The 19142-nt window shown below is 46.3% G+C and overlaps 1 protein-coding gene across 1 annotated transcript in view; it reads right to left on the bottom strand.

Moving 5' to 3' along the window:
* Positions 1-8710: 8710 nt before the first annotated feature.
* Positions 8711-19142, bottom strand: part of LOC141077355 (uncharacterized) — a 46167-nt gene continuing 35735 nt past the window's right edge. Inside the window, exons 2-3 of the mRNA XM_073564234.1 lie at positions 10917-11070; positions 8711-9330 (exon numbers count right to left, since the gene is read on the bottom strand). Coding sequence (XP_073420335.1) covers positions 8781-9330; positions 10917-11070 — 704 coding nt within the window. The 3' untranslated portion in view covers positions 8711-8780. The remainder of the gene's footprint in view (positions 9331-10916; positions 11071-19142) is intronic.

Genomic DNA, 19142 nt, shown 5'->3' with positions numbered 1-19142 from the left:
AGGAAAGGTACCCTGGCCCGTAACATATGACAGTTGTCTTTGCATAGGACGTGACATTGCTTCACCAGTGTTTTCACAAACATGACCATCTACCCCACGTACACCTTGAACACCAAGCCTAATTCCCCTTCCACCACTTCCTTGCTTTTTCCCAGACATGTTGCTCAGATAGTGTGGTAGGAGCACAGTATTAAGCAAAAAATAGAATAAACGGACACCATCCTAAATGTAAGTTTTCAATAGTTTGAAGTGGGATCACCTGATGCATACAAATGAACATGAAGCCACACAAGAGAAAAGTGTATGCACCAAAATACAGGGATCACCACCAAGCCAAATATTCAGGTTTAACAAATTTCTCTATTACAATGAGCAACACAAACAAACACTTGTTTAAAAGCAATTAAAAAGTCTGGAAAAGAACAGACATGGATCAATAGACAAAAAATGGGTCATGATTAGGGATGGGCGAGTCTACTCGCTAGGACTCGTTACTCGGCGAATAGTAAGGGACTCGCTGGACTCGTTACTCGGCGAGTCTCCCAGTGATTACTCGCACAGTAACGAGTCCAATGCAAGTCAATGGCAATCCTAGTTTTGTCAGAGTTTTTTTTTCTCACTCGCTAGACTCGCTATATCACATCGCTGTCAACAGCGAGTCTGAGCGAGTCTGAGCGAGTCTACGATTCCGAGTCCTGTATACTGGATTCGAGACTCGCTTATACAGAATCTGTTATGTTCCTTCAAGTTTCCAAGACAGCCTATGTCAACACACAGCGATTGTGAGCGAGTCTGAGCGAGTCTACGAATCCCGAGTCCTGTATACTGGATTCGGGACTCGCAAATATAGAATCTGTTATGTTCCTACAAAGCTTCCGAGACAGCCTAGCGTGTTAGGTCAGAAAACTTTTTTAGATGGACAAGCATGTTAGCCAATCATATTCAGTAATGTTGGTTGTGGCAGGACTATGATTGGCTTCTGTCCATCGTGATGCCTATGTCATGTATGAGAGGCGAGGCTGTATATAAGCCTTTTCCACCGCCATTTCCTCTACATTCCTGAGAGATCTGAGATAGAGCAGGGTGAGGTAGATGCTTGAGCAGATCATAGGGATTGTCAGTTAGTGTAGGGAAACTTCAAGATTCCTTATATTAAACCCAAACAGCTCTTCTGAGAGCTACCAGGAGGACAGAGGAGTACTGTGTAGACTGTAGGCAGGCAGGCAGGGAGGATCAAGCCTTACAGTGCAGTGCACAGTGCAGGGACTAGTGTGCAGCTTCACTGCTAGGTGTCAGCACACACACTTACCCCGCCAGCAAGTGACGCCTACAGCACCACCTAACTCCATCTCGGTGACTGTGCATTTGTCAACAATGTCACAAAAACCACAATTTCCCAAAAAAGAGGTTGCAAAGGGACGAGGTCGTGGCCGTAGCAGTCGTGCCCAAGAAGGCACTGGTACAGGTAGACAGATGAGGATTGATAGAGCTACCTTTCTCCTGTCTAGAATTCCCAGTACTCAACAAAAACGTGTCTTGAGGCCGGAAGAGCATGACCAGATAACATCTTGGATGGCTGATAAGACCTCGACCACTGATTCTGGCAGTACACAATTGTCCTTGCCAACACAGTCTAGTGTCGCTACAGACAACGCAGGGCCATCCAATCCTCAAAGTCTTCCTATTTCCTCAACCCATCGGCAGCAAGAGGAAAATTTGGACCGCGACCTTGGTCACTCTGATGATTTATTTGGTTCTTATCAGCCCTCGATTGCATCTGGCCTTTCTTTGTCACTGCCTGACGAGATACTTGAAGAAGACGTAATGTCTATTCATGGCCAAAGTTTGGAAGCACCTCGTACTGAAGAAAGCCACTTTCACCAAAGGCATACAGCATCTCAGGAGGTGGATGATGATGAGGATGATGAGACACACATCTCATCTGGCCAGCCTGCTCAGTCACGTTATCCAGAAGACTTTGAAGAGGAAGGGGTGGATGATGAGACCACAGATCCTACCTGGACTGTTGACATGCATAGCCAACAGAGCAGCCAGGAGGAGGAAAGTGGCTATGTACCACCGCCAAAAGCACCAAGGCTTACTCCTTTCTCCAGAACACAAACTGTGACAACAGTTGCCCAAATTGTGTCAACTGTTGCACAAACTGTACCAACTGTTGCACAAACTGTAAACACAGTTGCCCAAACTGTGTCAACAGTTGGTGTTGTACAGAGTCATCCTCCTCTGCCTCCAATTCAACATAAAGGACGAAAAGCCACTGTGTGGAATTTTTTTAAGGATAGCACATCTGTACCAAATATGGTTATCTGTAACATCTGCCATGCAAGGCTAAGCAGAGGCCTGGGAAAAGCAAACTTGAGCACCAGCAGTATGCGTAAGCATATGTCTGTTAAGCACTCAATTCAGTGGTCGGCCCATCTGGCTTCAAAATCAGTGCCTTCTGATCCCAACACTTCCAGGCCACCTCAGATCCATCCTTCACCAGCTAGTGTTCAGGCATCAGCTCCTGCTCAAACGTACTCCTCCCAAGCTGCGGTACAAGAGAGACATGACAGTAGTCAAGCCTCTGGTGAGTCTGCGACAAACGTCCAGTTGTCTGTGCCACAGATGTATGAAAGGCAGCGGAAGTACCAATCGACACACCCATTTTCCCAAAAAGTGACTGCGCAAATTGCAAAGTTGTTAGCTGTGGAAATGTTGCCGTTTAGGCTTGTGGGTACAGAGTCTTTTCGGGAGTTGTTGGCTGTGGCAGCACCACGATACTCTGTACCCAGCAGATACTTTTTCTCACGCAGTGCCATCCCCGCGTTACACCAGCACGTGGTTACCAACTTAAAGCGTGCGCTAACAAATGCTGTAACCGCCAAAGTCCACCTAACAACGGACACGTGGACAAGTTGTTGTGGACAGGGCAGATACATCTCACTAACGGCTCACTGGATCAACCTGGTGGAGAGTGTCCCAACTTCTCCAAGTGGACCATCTGCGATACTACCAACTCCACGAATAGCGGGCACAACATCATTCCGGGTGTCTGCCTCATCATATATGTCCAGTACACAATCTGCTTCTGCAACTTCCTTGTCCACTGCTGAGCCGCCCGCACCATCATGTCCAAGTTGGGAGCTTTGCAGTACTGCTTCAGCAAGGCGACAACATGCTCTTTTGAAGCTTATCTGTCTAGGTGACACACCTCACACTGCAACTGAGCTGTGGAAAGGTCTTAAGCAACAGACTGATGAGTGGCTGGCCCCACTGCAACTACAACCAGGTCTTGTTGTGTGCGATAACGGTCGAAACCTTGTGGCGGCAATAAAGCAAGGTAACCTTGTACACATGCCTTGCATGGCTCACGTGCTGAACCTAGTAGTTCAGAAATTCCTGAAAATATACCCCAAGTTATCTGACCTACTGGAGAAGGTGAGGCGAAATTGCGCCCACTTCAGACATTCCTCCACAGCAGTTGGAAGTCTTTCAGCCCTTCAAAACAAATTTAATTTGCCTAAACACAGGCTAATTTGCGACATGCCCACGCGCTGGAACTCAACATTCCATATGTTGGCAAGGTTTAATGAGCAGCAGAGGGCAATAGCGGAATATCAGCTGCAACATGCCCGTCACCCCGGAAGTCACACCAGACACATTAGTACTTTAGAGTGGGTCTGGATCGCTGACCTTTGCGAGTTGCTGGAGAACTTTGAATACTGCACCAAACTTGTCAGCGGTGATCAGTCGATTATTAGTCTCACCATCCCCATGCTCTGCCTGCTAATCGAATCCCTAATGAATCTCAAAACAGAATCTTTGAGAGCCCAGCGGATGGCTATGGAGCCAGAATTTAACATCGCTGATCCTAGCCAGCCAAGCCAATATCAGCAGGCTACATTGGGTCTGGAAGAAGAAGGTGATGAGGGTGATGATGAAGAAGATTTATTTTTCTGTGGTACTGATGTGAACCCTGATGGTACTCCCAACCCTACGTTTATGTCGGTACACCATGGGTGGGCTGAAGAGGAGGAGGCGGAGACCGATTTAGAGGCCATGATGCGTAGTGATCCTCATTCTGTTGTAACCGAAGAGATGAGTCTTTGCAGCTTAGCACACATGGCTGACTTAATGTCTCAATGTCTCTCCCAAGATCCACGCGTCATTCACATCTATGACAGCGACCTCTACTGGTTGTCAACCTTTTTGGACCCACGGTACAAAGACAAATTTCCGTCGTTGCTCTTGCAGTCACCCAGGGGCTTAACGATGGTTTATTTCAAGAGGGTTGTTGTTGACAATTTGCTGACAATATCACCGTCTGACTCCGCTATACCCCGAAGTACCAGCTCTTTGCAACAGCAGCCTTTGGTTGGGACACAAACGCCATCAATGTCAAGAAGAGGTGGGGGTAAGATGTCCACCAAGTGGGCGATGTTCAACAGACCTTCCAATCAACAACGGATCATGCCTACGGTCACCTTGAGTAGGAAACAACAATTGTCCAACATGGTGAACGAGTATGTCAGTGACAGTACCAGCTTCCTAACCGAGCCTTCTGTACCCTTTAATTACTGGGTTTCCAAGCTTCACACTTGGACAGAGCTCTCTTTGTATGCCTTGGAGGTGCTGGCCTGCCCAGCTGCTAGTGTGACATCAGAGCGTGTTTTCAGTGCCGCTGGGGGTATAGTCACTGATAGAAGGTCACGGCTTACTACTGAAAATGCCGACAGGCTGACTCTCATTAAGTTTAACAAGGACTGGATATCATCGCAGTTCGTAAGCCCCCCAGACGACAGTACCCAAATGTAGAGTAACCTAATCATAATTAATATGATTGGAAGATTGCGCTTTTAACATTATGCCCTTTTAAGACAGGAAGTATCGGCATGTCCCTCAGCTCAGACGATGTGATAAGTCATGTTCCTGCAACATTTGCTGCATGATAACAAAACTACGCAATCAGTAAAAATCATTTTACTTTACAAGTGCATCCGCTTGTGAGCATTTTTCATTTTATTTTTTTTCCATCCAATACAATACAGCCCCTTTGAGCTAATTTTTTGAGGCAACAAGCCTATGCCTGCATCGTGGGCATTGCTTGTACTATGTTCGTAGGACAAGCAAGTATATAGTATGGGCCACGTGCCCTCCTCTATTTCAAAAAAGACTTTATTAAGCCCTTTGAGCTAATTTTTTGAGGCAACAAGCCTATGCCTGCATCGTGGGCATTGCTTGTACCATGCTTGTAGGACAAGCAAGTATATAGTATGGGCCACACGCCCTCCTCTATTTCAAAAAAGACTTTATTAAGCCCTTTGAGCTAATTTTTTGAGGCAACAAGCCTATGCCTGCATCGTGGGCATTGCTTGTACTATGCTCGTAGGACAAGCAAGTATATAGTATGGGCCACGCACCCTCCTCTATTTCAAAAAAGACTTTATTAAGCCCTTTGAGCTAATTTTTTGAGGCAACAAGCCTATGCCTGCATCGTGGGCGTTGCTTGTACTATGATCCTGCTGGAGCCTGGCGAAGGGTCCCACTGTACGCTCCGGAGAAAACGCATAGACGCGCTGTGTTGCAAGTAGACGTCCCAGCCTCTCGCATCTGTGTTCCTAGTCTGGTTGCCATAGCAAGGCATTAAGTAACCCCCCCAAACACAGGCACTATTTATTTGTCAGCAACATTTGTATGTGGAGTCATGATTTTACACATACTAACCAAGGTGCCTTCATGCGCCATGCGGGCCGTAAAGTACTTGCTAATGATGATGACTTTAAGCCCACCCACAAAACAACCTACACATCCATTACCTGAAAAAAGACATACACAAAGCTGTTTTTTGTAACTCTCTATTCACACGCCTTAACGGCAAACATGGAACAGAACAAAACAGAAAAAAACAAAAACAAATTGTGCACTGCACATTTTTTATCAAAAAAGAAAAAAAAAAAACAATAAATTAACCTACAGATGGTGGTAGGTGGGCTCATTGGGTGGGGTAGGCTGTACCTGCCCACCATCACCCTGGTCCTGGAGGAGGTCCATGGCCCCACGTATGGCCTCCGCCACAGATTCTGACCCTGTAGGGTGGATCATCTGGGCCGGTGTGGGGAAATTGAGTAGGTCCCTGTTCCCTGCCGAGAAAGGAGGTATAGGCCTCTGGGGCCTCCACTCAATCAATCAATCAATCAATCTGTGGAGTTCTGTGGAAACTGTTTGGGTAAGAATACAAGGACAGAACAATGGAAAGGACACCATTGTAGGCATTTACTACAGGCCGCCTGCGCAAGCTGAAGATATGGATGAACTCTTTATGCATCAAATGGCCAAGTTCTCCAAAAAATATGACATAGTTGTCATGGGAGATTTCAACTATCCAGACATTTGTTGGGAATCTCTCTCAGGCAAAACTAACAGGTCAAGGAAATTCTTATCCTCTCTTGCTGACAACTTTATCTTCCAAAAGGTAAGGGAGAAAACAAGGGGAACTGCTACCTTGGATCTAATCCTTATAAACAGGGAGGAAATGGTTGAGGAGGTAAAAGTGGCTGGGACCCTAGGAGGTAGCGACCATGCTATTTTAGAATTTTGGATAACTAGAGGCGGAAGACCTGTGAAGACTCAGACGTCAAGGTTAGATTTCAGAAAGGCAGATTTTAAGGGATTCAGAAAGAGAATTGGAGGGATCCAATGGCTGGATATCCTTAAAGACAAAAATGTCCAGGAAGGATGGGAAATCTTGAAAAATGAAATGCTCAAAGCACAGTTGTTAACAATTCCGAAAAGAGGGAAGAATAGGAAGCAGTTAAGGAAACCAGGATGGATGAACACAGAACTTAAGCACATGCTAAAAAGGAAGAAAAAAATGTTTATAAAATGGAAAGAGGGAGGCATATCTAAAGAAGAATATAATGCTGTCTGCAGAACCTGCAGGGCACAAATCAGATTATCTAAAGCTGAAAATGAATTGAGGCTTGCAAGAGATGTCAAAAGCAATAATAAAGGATTTTGGGGATATGTCAAAAGTAAAAGAAAAGTTAAAGATGCTATAGGATTTTTACAGGATGAAAATGATGAAATGGTAAGACAGGATGTTGAGAAGGCTGAACTTTTAAATTCCTATTTTGCATCTGTTTTCTCTCAGAAAGGAAATGTAACATCAACTGTTATTCACTGTCCTATTAAGGGAATAGAAGAATCCAGGATATCTATAAACAGAAAGATAGTGAGGAAACACTTAGCTAGCCTAAATGAATTCAAGTCTCCAGGTCCAGATGAATTACACCCCAGAGTACTGAAGGAGATAGCAGAATAAATTTTTGAACCCCTCTCTATAATCTTTGAAAATTCTTGGAGAACAGGAGAAGTGCCAGAAGACTGGAGAAGAGCAAATGTTGTTCCTATCTTCAAAAAGGGGAAGAAGGTGGACCCAGGTAACTATAGGCCGGTGAGTCTGACTTCTATACCAGGAAAGATCTTTGAACAAATTATTAAACAACATGTATGTCAATACCTGGATAAGAATGAAGTGATTAAACAGAGTCAGCATGGGTTTGTAACTAATAAGTCATGTCAGACTAACTTAATTTCCTTCTATGACGGTATCACTGATTGGGTGGATCAAGGAAATGCTGTATAGTATATCTTGACTTCAGCAAAGCATTTGACAAAGTCTCTCATACAATCCTTATTGAAAAAATGATTAAGTATGGAATGGACAAGGCAACTGTTAGGTGGATTCATAACTGGCTTAGTGATCGGACCCAAAGAGTGGTCGTAAATGGCTGCACATCCAGTTGGAAGAATGTCTCAAGTGGGGTACCACAGGGCTCTGTCCTGGGCCCTGTATTGTTCAACATCTTTATCAACGATTTAGATGAAGGAATTGAGGGTAAACTGATTAAATTTGCTGATGACACAAAGCTATGAGGGATAGCTAATACTAGAGAAGAGAGAGAGAGGATTCAAAAAGATTTAAATAAACCGGAGAAGTGGGCAGCAACTAACAGAATGGTTTTTAACAGGGAGAAATGCAAAGTACTACATCTGGGCAATAAAAATGGAAAAAGCATATATAGAATGGGAGGAATAGGGCTAAGTGACAGCACATGTGAAAAAGAATTGGGTATACTAATAGATCACAGACTGAATATGAGTCAACAGTGTGATGCAGCAGCAAAAAAGGCAAATGCAATTCTAGGATGTATTAACAGAAGCATACAGTCTAGATCACGTGAAGTCATTATTTCCCTCTACTCCTCTTTGGTCAGACCTCATCTGGAATATTGTGTCCAGTTTTGGGCACCACATTTTAAAAAAGACATCAACAAACTGGAGCAAGTTCAGAAAAGAGCGACCAGAATGGTGACCGGTCTGCAAACCCTGTCTTATGAGGAAAGGTTGCAGGATTTGGGAATGTTTAGTTTGCAAAAGAGAAGACTGAGAGGAGACTTAATAGCTGTCTACAAATATCTAAAGGGCTGTCACATTGTAGAAGGATCAACTTTATTCTTATTTGCACAAGGAAAGACTAGAAGCAATGGGATGAAACTGAATGGGAGGAGACACAGATTAGATATTAGAAAAAACTTTTTGACAGTTAGAGTGATCAATGAGTGGAACAGGCTGCCACGAGAAGTGGTGAGTTCTCCTTCAATGGAAGTCTTCAAACAGAGGCTGGACAGACATCTGACTGGGATGATTTAGCGAATCCTGCTTTGAGCAGGGGGTTGGACCAGATGGCCCAGGAGGTCCCTTCCAACTCTACGATTCTATGATTCTATGATTCTATGGGGCGGCACATAGCTGTCCCGGGGTGTGGGCCTGTCTAGGAGGTTGGAGGGTGACAGTTGCCACCGCTCCAAAAAATGAAAGACCTCGCCAGGGTGGTTTGGGGGGCGACTAGCATCAAGGACAATGTGTATTGCTGACCTTGTCCGCAGTGCTTTCTCCACTGGAATGAGAGCCAGGAACGGTATGAGACTGCGGGCAAAGTCAGCAGCATCACATTGTCCAAGCAGGTCATTTTGTGCCCCCGGGATCAGACCATGGCTGCTGCTGCTTGCAGTTGGCCATCCTGCTTCCTCCACTGCAGGAGGTTGGCCTTGGTGGGGAGTGAGTTCTTGTGGCCCTTCAACCTCCTCTCCTTGCGGCCGGCCATGCCCCAAAGCTGGTGGTGTTGGTGGTGGTGGTGGTGGTGCTGGTATTCCCACATCTTGTTCATCCACTTGAAGTCGGGGTGGTTCAGGGGCCTCCCTCGCCTCTTCAGGCAGCTGTGCCGGAGGATTTCTGTGCTGATGCCGCCTGCGGTAGTGAACAGCTCTGTGGCAAAATACACAAAAAATTTTGTGAATGGGTTGCATTTGGAAACAAAAACATAGGTCAAACATAAAATTTGCACGCTTTTTTGACTCTGTGTTTCTGTGTATTCTGTGTTTTCATTGTTGGCCTTAAGATGTAATTGCAGCAAATAAATTAAGGACATTTTGGCTCATGCCTCAACCAATATTCTATGTGCGGGTAGTGTTGGTCCTCAATTTTTTGACATTACATTAGAAATTTAAAAATTTGTGTGCACAATTACACTGTGCCCTGCCTTAGGCAGGACAGGTATTTAGGCACTTGATGACATATTAGTGGGCACAACTATTGCATTGACTTTTTGTTGTAACTTTATGTGGACCAAGCTATAGCCTGACACTGTGAGGCAAACACATTCTTCAGGGTTATTTGCCATCAGATGGACACTAAAAGACGCAGTGTGGGCGGCCTTGGTCTCAATACACATAACCCAGATCTATAGGACAGGTGAGCAAGACAGGAAATGGAGTCCAGCAGCATAGGTGACACATGAGCATTCGGCGTTAGTGGCCTACACTCCTTGTTGCTGCCATGTAAGCTAATCAGGAATGTCTTGGTAAATAAAACCCACAAAACATATGGCTTGGCTTTTGAAACGACTGTAATGGACATAGAGTATGGGGTTGTTTTTGAGCAGCAGGTCACACATCGTTGGTGCCAAACAAGGTGGTGGTATGCACAGATGGACAGTTTTACAATTATTCCAACGGGGCCGAACACAAAGCCGGGAGCAGCAAGGGCAAACTTCTGGTTTCCTAAAGGACCTTGGACATAAAAGCCTGTTGCACTGAAAATATGGCCCCCTTTAGATTGCTTTTATACAGCATTAAAACACTATGTTTTTCAGAGGATTCGTAATGTGGCCATCAGTTAACGTATTTGTAGTGATACAGGGTATGTGTGTCCTCAAATGTGTGTGACTGTGTCAACAATCTGGGATGGTGTACAAACAGTTTAGTGCAAAAGGGGTATATCCTTACAACGTTATTTAGCCGAAAAAAACACCCACAACTAAACGTGTAGGGATGTATGTGGCCCTTATGCAAGTGGAGGCCATTAGGAACACATACAAATGATGCTTACGACAGGCAAACCAGACAAGGCCAAACACCTTAGAGGCCATTGCAGGGAAGAACATGGCTTTGTTCCACAAACATGCCAACAATAATAGCTAATTGTGAGGTCACGGAACATTGTGTCTGCCCACCCTGCAGAACATTGATTATTTGTCCCAACGTCACAATGTGGCTATAAATGTGTATGTCCTGGATCATTGCCAAAGGTAATAGAAATCTGTTGCACCATGGCAGAAACAAACTCCAGTGTGGGTATGTAAACCACCACACTCATTATAGAGCTTCATACGTAGACTGTGAACCCTCGTGGACAGGGTCCTCTCCTCTTGTACCTGTATGACCTGATTGTCTTCATTTACAGTTTTTTTTAGTTAACCCTTATCCTCATGTAAAGTGCCATGGAACCTAATGGCGCTATATAAATAAATAATAATAATAATAATAGTACACAACAGTGCTGCAGACACATACCTTGGCATATGGACCACCGGTTCTAGGAAGGACAACCGATCGTAGTGGCGATACATCTGCCCTTGATCTGCTTCCGGTCCCCTCTCCAAGTTATTCCGGTGCTGCTTTTTATGCTGATCCCGGCAGCTCTTCCACCGTATTGTAAGATTGTTAACTGTGAAATTATTTCAAACCGGGTTTAGACATGTGTAACATTTGAAACACAAAAAGTATGTGTACAAATCAACAATAACATTTTATTCATGTTGTGTGTGTAATGTGTATACAAGGCACAGTGACACGACAGTGTGGAACATCATCAACAGCATTACGGACATTGAGCTCACGTTGACACAATCACAAATGAGGCAGGGCACATGTCAACGCATAGAGAATGTAATAGTGCGGGCACCAGACTCCGCTCATTAGTGGTATTAATATACACCCAACCCCCTGGCCTTCAGAGCCAGGAGGACCAGCCCTTAAACTAAGTGTACTGTTGTGACCCCATCCAAATATAGGCAACCATGCGACGGCGCATGATAACACATTGAGGGTCCTGTATACCCTGCTATGGGGGGCCTGTAAACCCATGGGGGCCCTGTATACCCACTGGGGGCCCTGTATACCCACTGGGGGTCCTGTATACCCACTGCTGATGGCCCTGTATACCCACTGGGGACCCTGTATACCCACTGCTGACGGCCCTGTATACCCACTGCTGGGGGCCCTGTATACCCACTGCTGGGGGGCCTGTATACCCACGTGGGGCCAGTATACCCACTGGGGGCCCTGTATACCCACTGCTGGGGGCCTGTATACCCACGGGGGCCTGTATAGCCACTGCTGGGGGGCCTGTATACCCACTGAGGGCCCTGTATACCATAATATGGGGGCATGTATACCCACTGGGGGGCCTGTATACTCTGCAGGGGGAGCTGTATACTCTGCTGGGGGGCTGTCTACCAGTGATAGCCGCTGTATACCAGGATAGCGGTCAATATGTTTTCCCAGTTTTTGGGGGCAAAAGTAGGGGGGTCGGCTTATACACGGGTCGGCTTATACACGAGTATATATGGTAAATGCAATATAACGTGTGAACACATTTAACTTACCCATATTGCTCTGTGCATCATGGCCACTGCGATGGAATGCAGGGAACATCACTTGAGCGATCTCCCTCCAGGCTGTAGTCCGCTGGATGTTATGCCCATAGGCAGGGTCAGTGGGGAGCCAAAGCAGGGGCCGAGCCTCCACCAGATCAATCAACTGCAGCGTGTTGACAGTGACACGGGCCATGATTGCTCTGTGTGTGTGTGCGTATGTCAACCCGACTCGGATTATTTCCTGTTTGCTCAAAGCATGGTGTGTGCTAGAGAAAATTGCTTCCCTCGCCTCATCGGCGCTAAATAAGACAAACAAATGCGAGTTTGGACTCGGACACAGCAGCAACAAACTGTTGCGAGTGGGGTTTACAAATCGCCAATGCAAGCGCTTTCCGAGACACATCTGCGATTTGTAAATCGCACATTACTCGCTAAGACTCGCTTCCCCATTCATTAACATTGGACTCGCTAGACTGGCAACGAGTAGCGAGTCCTGGGCTCGGACTCGCTAGAGTCAAGCGATTCCGAGTAATTTAGGACTCGCCCATCACTAGTCATGATGTTAAACAATAAAGACTCAAATACTTAGAGCCCCACAGTAACCCCACAGTCAGAGTGCTGTAAACCAATACAAATGATTGCTGGCTAATATTGCCTCGCTCCTGCTGTAGCAGTGGTCTGTCCGTACGCTGTTTGCATATGAGCCTCAATCATGAAGTGCTGTCAGTATTAAATACACAGCCAAGGACAACATAATCAAATAAATGCAAAAATATGCTGTATACCTACAAACCATGAGCACTCAGTTCTAATATGGCAGAAATACAATGATGCCACGCAAACACAGCTTGTTACCAGCAAAGATGGCTAAAGAGGTACAGATTAAATCACTCCTTCCCCCAGCATGATGGCGGTTACCCCCTGAGCACAAGCACACAGCTCAGTTACAAGGGGCCCAGGACCCACGCGTACCGACACAATAATGTGTCTTTCTCAAGGTCAGTGCATTGTTATGTCCCAATCTCATTCAGTATATATAAGTGTTTGTGTTGCTCATTGTAATAAAGAAATTTGTTAAACCTGAATATTTGGCTTGGAGGTGATCCCTGTAGTTTGGTGCATACACTTTTCTCTTGTGTGGCTTCAGGAGCACAGTATTAGCAACCAAAAATCTATAATATAATGGGCTAAGCGTCACTATGTCTGAAGCCTCTATAGACTGCGCAAGCGCAACGCGGCTGCGCAGTCTGGCTCCAGAGTGATGCACCCACCGCACCCCAGGAGATCGCCGGCATGCGCACCCTCCCCCAGGAGATCGCCGGCACAACACCTTACCGATTCGGTGTGGCCACGGGGTCTTGCGTCTTGCTGTGCCGACAGGAGAGGGTATGTTATAGCGCCAGAAGCGGTGCATGCGCAGTCTGCACTTTCCAGCGCCATTTTGTGTAAGACACACTGTGTTCACACTGCAGTGTGTCTTCAAGAACATGGCGGCGGAAAGCGAGAACTGCGCAGGTGCCGAGTCCAGCACCACAACATGCCCACTCTAGACATGATTTGGCGTTTGCGCAGTCCGCGCTTACCGCCGCCATTTGCTTGAAGACACACTGCAGTGCACAGGGCAGTGCTGTACACAGGGAAGAAAGGCGAGTATAAATGTTTTTTTTAATGTGTGCAGTTTAATAGGGGTGAGGGGGACCATTCATGTCAGGATTGGGGGAGAGGGGACCATGTATACCACAAAAGGGGGGTGAGGGGACCATGCATACCATGAAAGGGGGGTGAGAGGACCATGCATACCAGGATAGGGGGGGTGAGGGGGACCATGCATACCAGGATAGGGGGGTGAGTGAACCATTCACATCAGGATTGGGGGGTGAGGGGGCCATGAATACCAGGATTGGGTTGTGAAGGGACCATGTATACCAGGATTGAGGGATGAGAGGACCATGCATACCAGGATACCTGGATGAGGGGACCATGCATACCAGGATTGGGGGGTGAGGGGACCATGCATACCAGGATACCGGGGTGAGGGGACCATGCATACCAGGATTGGGGGTGAGGGGACCATGCATACCAGGATTGGGGGTGAGAGGACCATGCATTCCAGGATAGGGGGGTGAGGGGACCATGCATACCAGGATTGGGGGGTGAGGGGACCATGCATACCAGGATTGGAGGGTGAGAGGACCATGCATTCCAGGATTGGGGGAGAGAGGACCATGCGCACTAGGATTGGGGGTGAGGGGACCATGCATACCAGGATAGGTGGGGGAGGGGACCATGCATACCAGGACAGGGGGGTGAGGTGACCATGCATACCAGGATTGGGGGGTGAGAGGACCATGCATACCATGATTGTGGGGTGAGAGGACCATGCATACTAGGATAGGGGGTGAAAGGACCATGCATTCCAGGATTGGGGGGTGAAAGGACCATGCATACCAGGATTGAGGGTGAGAGGACCATGCATACCAGGATAGGGGAGTGAGGGGACCATGCATACCAGGATTGGGGGGTGAGGGCACCATGCATACCAGGATTGGGGGTTGAGAGGACCATGCATATTAGGATAGGTCGGTGAGGGAATGATTCATATCTGGATTGGGGGGTGAGGGGATCATGTATACCACGAAAGGGGGGAGAGGGGACCATACATTCCAGGAGAGGTGGTGAGGAGACCATGCGTACTAGTATAGGGGGTGAGAGAACCATGCATACCAGGATTGGGGGGTGAGAGGACCATGCATACAAGGACTGGGGGGTGATAGGACCATGCATCCCAGGATATGGGGTGAGAGGTCCATGCATACCAGGATAGGGGGGGTGAGAGGACCATGCATTCCAGGATTGGGGGGTGAGAGGTCCATGCATAGCAAGATAGTGGGATGAGGGGACCATGCATACCAGGATTGAGGGGTGAGAGGACCATGCATACCATGATTGGGGAATGAGAGGACCATGCATACCAGGATAGGGGGGTGAGGGGACCATGCATACCAGGATAGGTGGGTGAGGGGACCATGCATACCTGGATTGGGGGTGAGAGGACCATGCATACCAGGATTGGGGGGTGAGGGCACCATGCATACCAGGATAGGGTGGTGATAGGACCATGCATACCTGGATAGGGGAGTGAGAGGACCATGCATACCAGGATAGGTGGGTGAGGGGACCATGCATACCAGGATTGGGGGGTGAGGGCACCACAATAGTGATGAGGGAGTACCCTGCATACCACAATAGGGATGAGGGGGTGCCATGTATGCCAGGATTGGGGAGTGAGAGAACCATGAATATCAGTATATGGATAAGGTGGTACCACCAGGATTGGGGGGGTGAGGGTACCATACATACCAGGATAGGGATGAGGGGTGCAGCACATACCAGGATGGGAGACCCTGAGGAAGGTTAACACATCGAAACGTACGTCGGGGTTTTGCTTTTCCTGCCCTCCCCTTTGGACACATGACGGGTAACTATATACTAGCGATGCATTGTCTAATGATTTAACACTTTTTTACATGTTCCTGCCACATGGCTATATATAGCCACAATCTTTCAGTCTCCTAATGTACCGCTGCACCTGGCGCTCTGCCTGTTTTTACCAATATTATTAGGCTTCATTTCCTATTTACTACTTATGGGAGAGCTACAGATGCTGAGGTTTCATATTACGTTTATTACTTTTTTGGATCATGTAGTTTATTGAGACTGTCTTGCTAGTGGTAGTATACAAATATATTTTCTGTCCCGCATGTGCCAATTGAGATGGCAGCGTATGCTACCTTTTAGGGTATTTAGGTCACTTCTAATTATATGTACCCTCTTCACACATTGTCTGCGTATTTTATTATATATGTCGCTTTGTGCTCTAATGGCATTTATGTCATTATTTTATGACGAATAAAGTTTGGTATTTTTTGTAAACTAGCCTAGACTCTATTTTCTCTAGTCTTTTCACAGAAGAAATAATTGTTGCGTGTGGATGAAGCCTGTATGACAAAGAAGTTATGCTGAAAACACTTTTAACCCCTTAAACCCTGGAACTTTTTTTGGTTTTGCATTTTTGCATTTTTTATTTTTCCATCAATATGGCAATGTGAGGGCTTAGTTTTGTTGTGGGATGAGTTGTACTTTTGAATGACACCATTGGTTTTACCATGTTGTGCACTAGGAAACGGGAAAAAATTACAAGTGCAGTGAAATTGCAAAAAAAAGTGCATCCCACACTTTTTTTTGTTTATTTTTTTTGTTAGGTGCACTAAATGCTAAAATTGACCTGCGATTATTATTCTCCAGATTATTACGAGTTCATAGACACCAAAAATGTCTAGGTTCTTTTTTATCGGGATGGAGAAAAAAAATTCTAAACTTTGCTTAAAAAAAAAGAAAAAATTGAGCCATATTCCGAGACCCATAACATCTCCATTTTTCATGATTTCAGGTCACATGAGGGCATATTTTTTGCGCAACGAGCTGATGTTTTTAGTGTTACCATTTTGGTGCAGAAACGATCTTTTGATCGCCCGTTATTGCATTTTAATGCAATGTTGCAGCGACCAAAAAAGCGTAATTCTGGCATTTTTAATTTTTTTTCTTGCTACGCCATTTAGCAATCAGGTTAATCCTTTTTTTATTGATATATCGGGCGATTCTGAATGTAGCGATACCTAATATGTGTATGTTTGATTTTATTTTTATTATTTTATTTTGAATGGGGCAAAAGGGAAGTGAGTTAAAATTTTATATTTTTTTAATTTTTTTATATTTTTAAAAACATTTTCTTTTTACATGTTACATGCTTCAATAGTCTCCATGGGAGAATAGAAGCTGCCATATCCCTATCGCCTCTGCTACATAGAGGCGATGAGCAGATCAACTCTATGTAGCAGAATTACTCACTTGATGTGAGTGCCGACTACTGACAACCATAGAGGTCTCCAGGAGACCTCTGGGTGCCATGCCAACGCACCAGTGACCCGCAATTACGTGACACGGGTCACCAGTAGTGTTGAGCATTCCGATACCGCAAGTATCGGGTATCGGCCGATATTAGCGGTATCGGAATTCCGATACTTAATTCCGATACTTTTGTCATATCGGATTCCGGAATCGGAATCGGAAGTTCCCATCATGCTATGAGCCTGCTTGCTTTGATTAAGCCAATGGGAATCCTCCGAAGTGTGGGCACATCCTGTTAGGCATGTAGGCATGTTAACTATTGGCATGGCTGTGATTGGCTGCCGAAATTATGTCATGATGCACTATAAAAGCCACCGCAGCCGCCATTTCTGGTCACTCTGCTGTGAATTCAGTTAGGGACAGGCTGCTGTAGAAGACTGTGAGGGACAGTTAGAAATAGCGATTCCACCAAACATCTAGTGCTTTACCCAGGCTACATAAACCACCACTGTAGCCTTCTTTGCCCTAGCAGCAGTGTTCACAGCTGTCTGCAAGGGCTGTGTGAGTGCAGCTCACGCTGTGGAGTGGGTCCTGCAGCCACGTCAGGCTGTAGGCCACCCAGTGTGATCACTGCTGCCTCATACATCTTTTATTTTTTGAGCTGCATTTTTTACATAATTTCAATCTAGTGTGCTTCCATCCGTATCCATATACGTTGGTTGCAAACACTAGTAGTAGACAGCTGAGCCTTTCTGCAGCCTTTCAGTGCTAGTGTCCACTTTGCTGCACTGTTCACGGCTGTCTGAGAGGTCTCTGACTGTGTGTGAGTGCAGCTCACGCTGAGTAGTGTGTCCTGCAGCTACGTCTGGCTGTAGGACGCTCAGCGTGCGTCAGTGCCTCACACATATTTTTATTTGAGTGCAGCTCATTTTTTCTTCTATTAGTGTGCATCCATCCGTCTCCATCTACGGTGGTTGCAAACACTATAAAGGAGTACACAGCGGAGCCTTTCTGCAGCCTGTCAGTGCCAGTGCCCACTTAGCTGCACTGTTGACGGCTGTCTGAGAGGCCTCTGACTGTGTGTGAGTGCAGCTCACGCTGAGTAGAGTGTCCTGCAGCTACGTCTGGTTGTAGGACGCTCAACGTGCGTCACTGCCTCACACATATTTGTCTTTGAGTGCAGCTCATTTTTTCTTCTATTAGTGTGCATCCATCCGTATCCATCAACATTGGTTGGTTGCAAACACTATATAGGAGTAGATAGAGGAGCCTTTTTTTCTGGCTTGTGCCCTGCCGGCGCAGCCAGATTAGTATTACCCAATTTTTTTGGAGCCTCATCTTTTGCATTGTAGGTTACCTGCCTGCATTGTAATAGCTCCAAAAAGTTGGTGATACTATCAGTTTCAATTCTTTGTTCACATACTTTGAGTTTGTTTCCAACAAAGAAACCACAAAAAAAGTTCACCAAACACTACATTTTGAACTTGTGTAGGCCACATCAGCTCCTATTAAAGTCTAGTCCACACACACACACACTTCATAAAATTAGTGTTTCTTGTACCTGTAACCAGCTGTTCAGGAATAAGCACACTAAGGCCCCCCTTTGTACTTTTTTGCCTATCTTAAGCAGTCTTGCAAGATGAAGAAGGCAGGGAGTAAGGCGCGTGGGCGTGGGCGTGGGCGTGGAGTTTCAGCAGGGAGAGGACGTGGGGATTCTGCAGGGAGAGGACGTGGGGATTCTACAGGTAGAGGACGTGGGGATTCTGGGCCTGCTGCGGGCACCAGTGGATCAGCATCCCCCAGTTTTAGCAGGCAACAGTCCTTTATGCGCAGCTTTGTAGGACCTCAACGTACCCCACTGCTGCGGGAGGAACAAATTGAAGCCGTTGTCGGATGGATGGCAGCTAACGCATCGACTTCAATTACTTCCGCATCCTCTCAGGGTCAGAGCACCGAAGAGCAACCATCTGTCTCTTCACCACCTGCCAAAGTGCCCAGGCAGTCAGAGAGACATGGACAGGAGCCATCACAGTCTCTACTTCTGTTCTCGGAATCTGTTGGCTTGGAAAGAGGGGGCCAGCCAAGCAGCATTCCTGAATGTGAAGAAGAGGGAGTATGCAGTGATGCGCAACTTCTTTGTCCCTCTGAATCTGAAGAGGCGAGTGGGCCAGTGCCTATGGTCAGCACACCTCAGTACGCATCAGATGATGACGAGACTCAGTTGCCACTTTCT

Source organism: Dendrobates tinctorius, unplaced genomic scaffold (genome assembly GCF_039654945.1).
Source record: "Dendrobates tinctorius isolate UK_male_01 unplaced genomic scaffold, ASM3965494v1 ptg000439l, whole genome shotgun sequence".
In the NCBI taxonomy this organism is placed as follows: Eukaryota; Metazoa; Chordata; class Amphibia; order Anura; family Dendrobatidae; genus Dendrobates; species Dendrobates tinctorius.
This window is presented reverse-complemented; position numbering and strand designations above follow the sequence as displayed.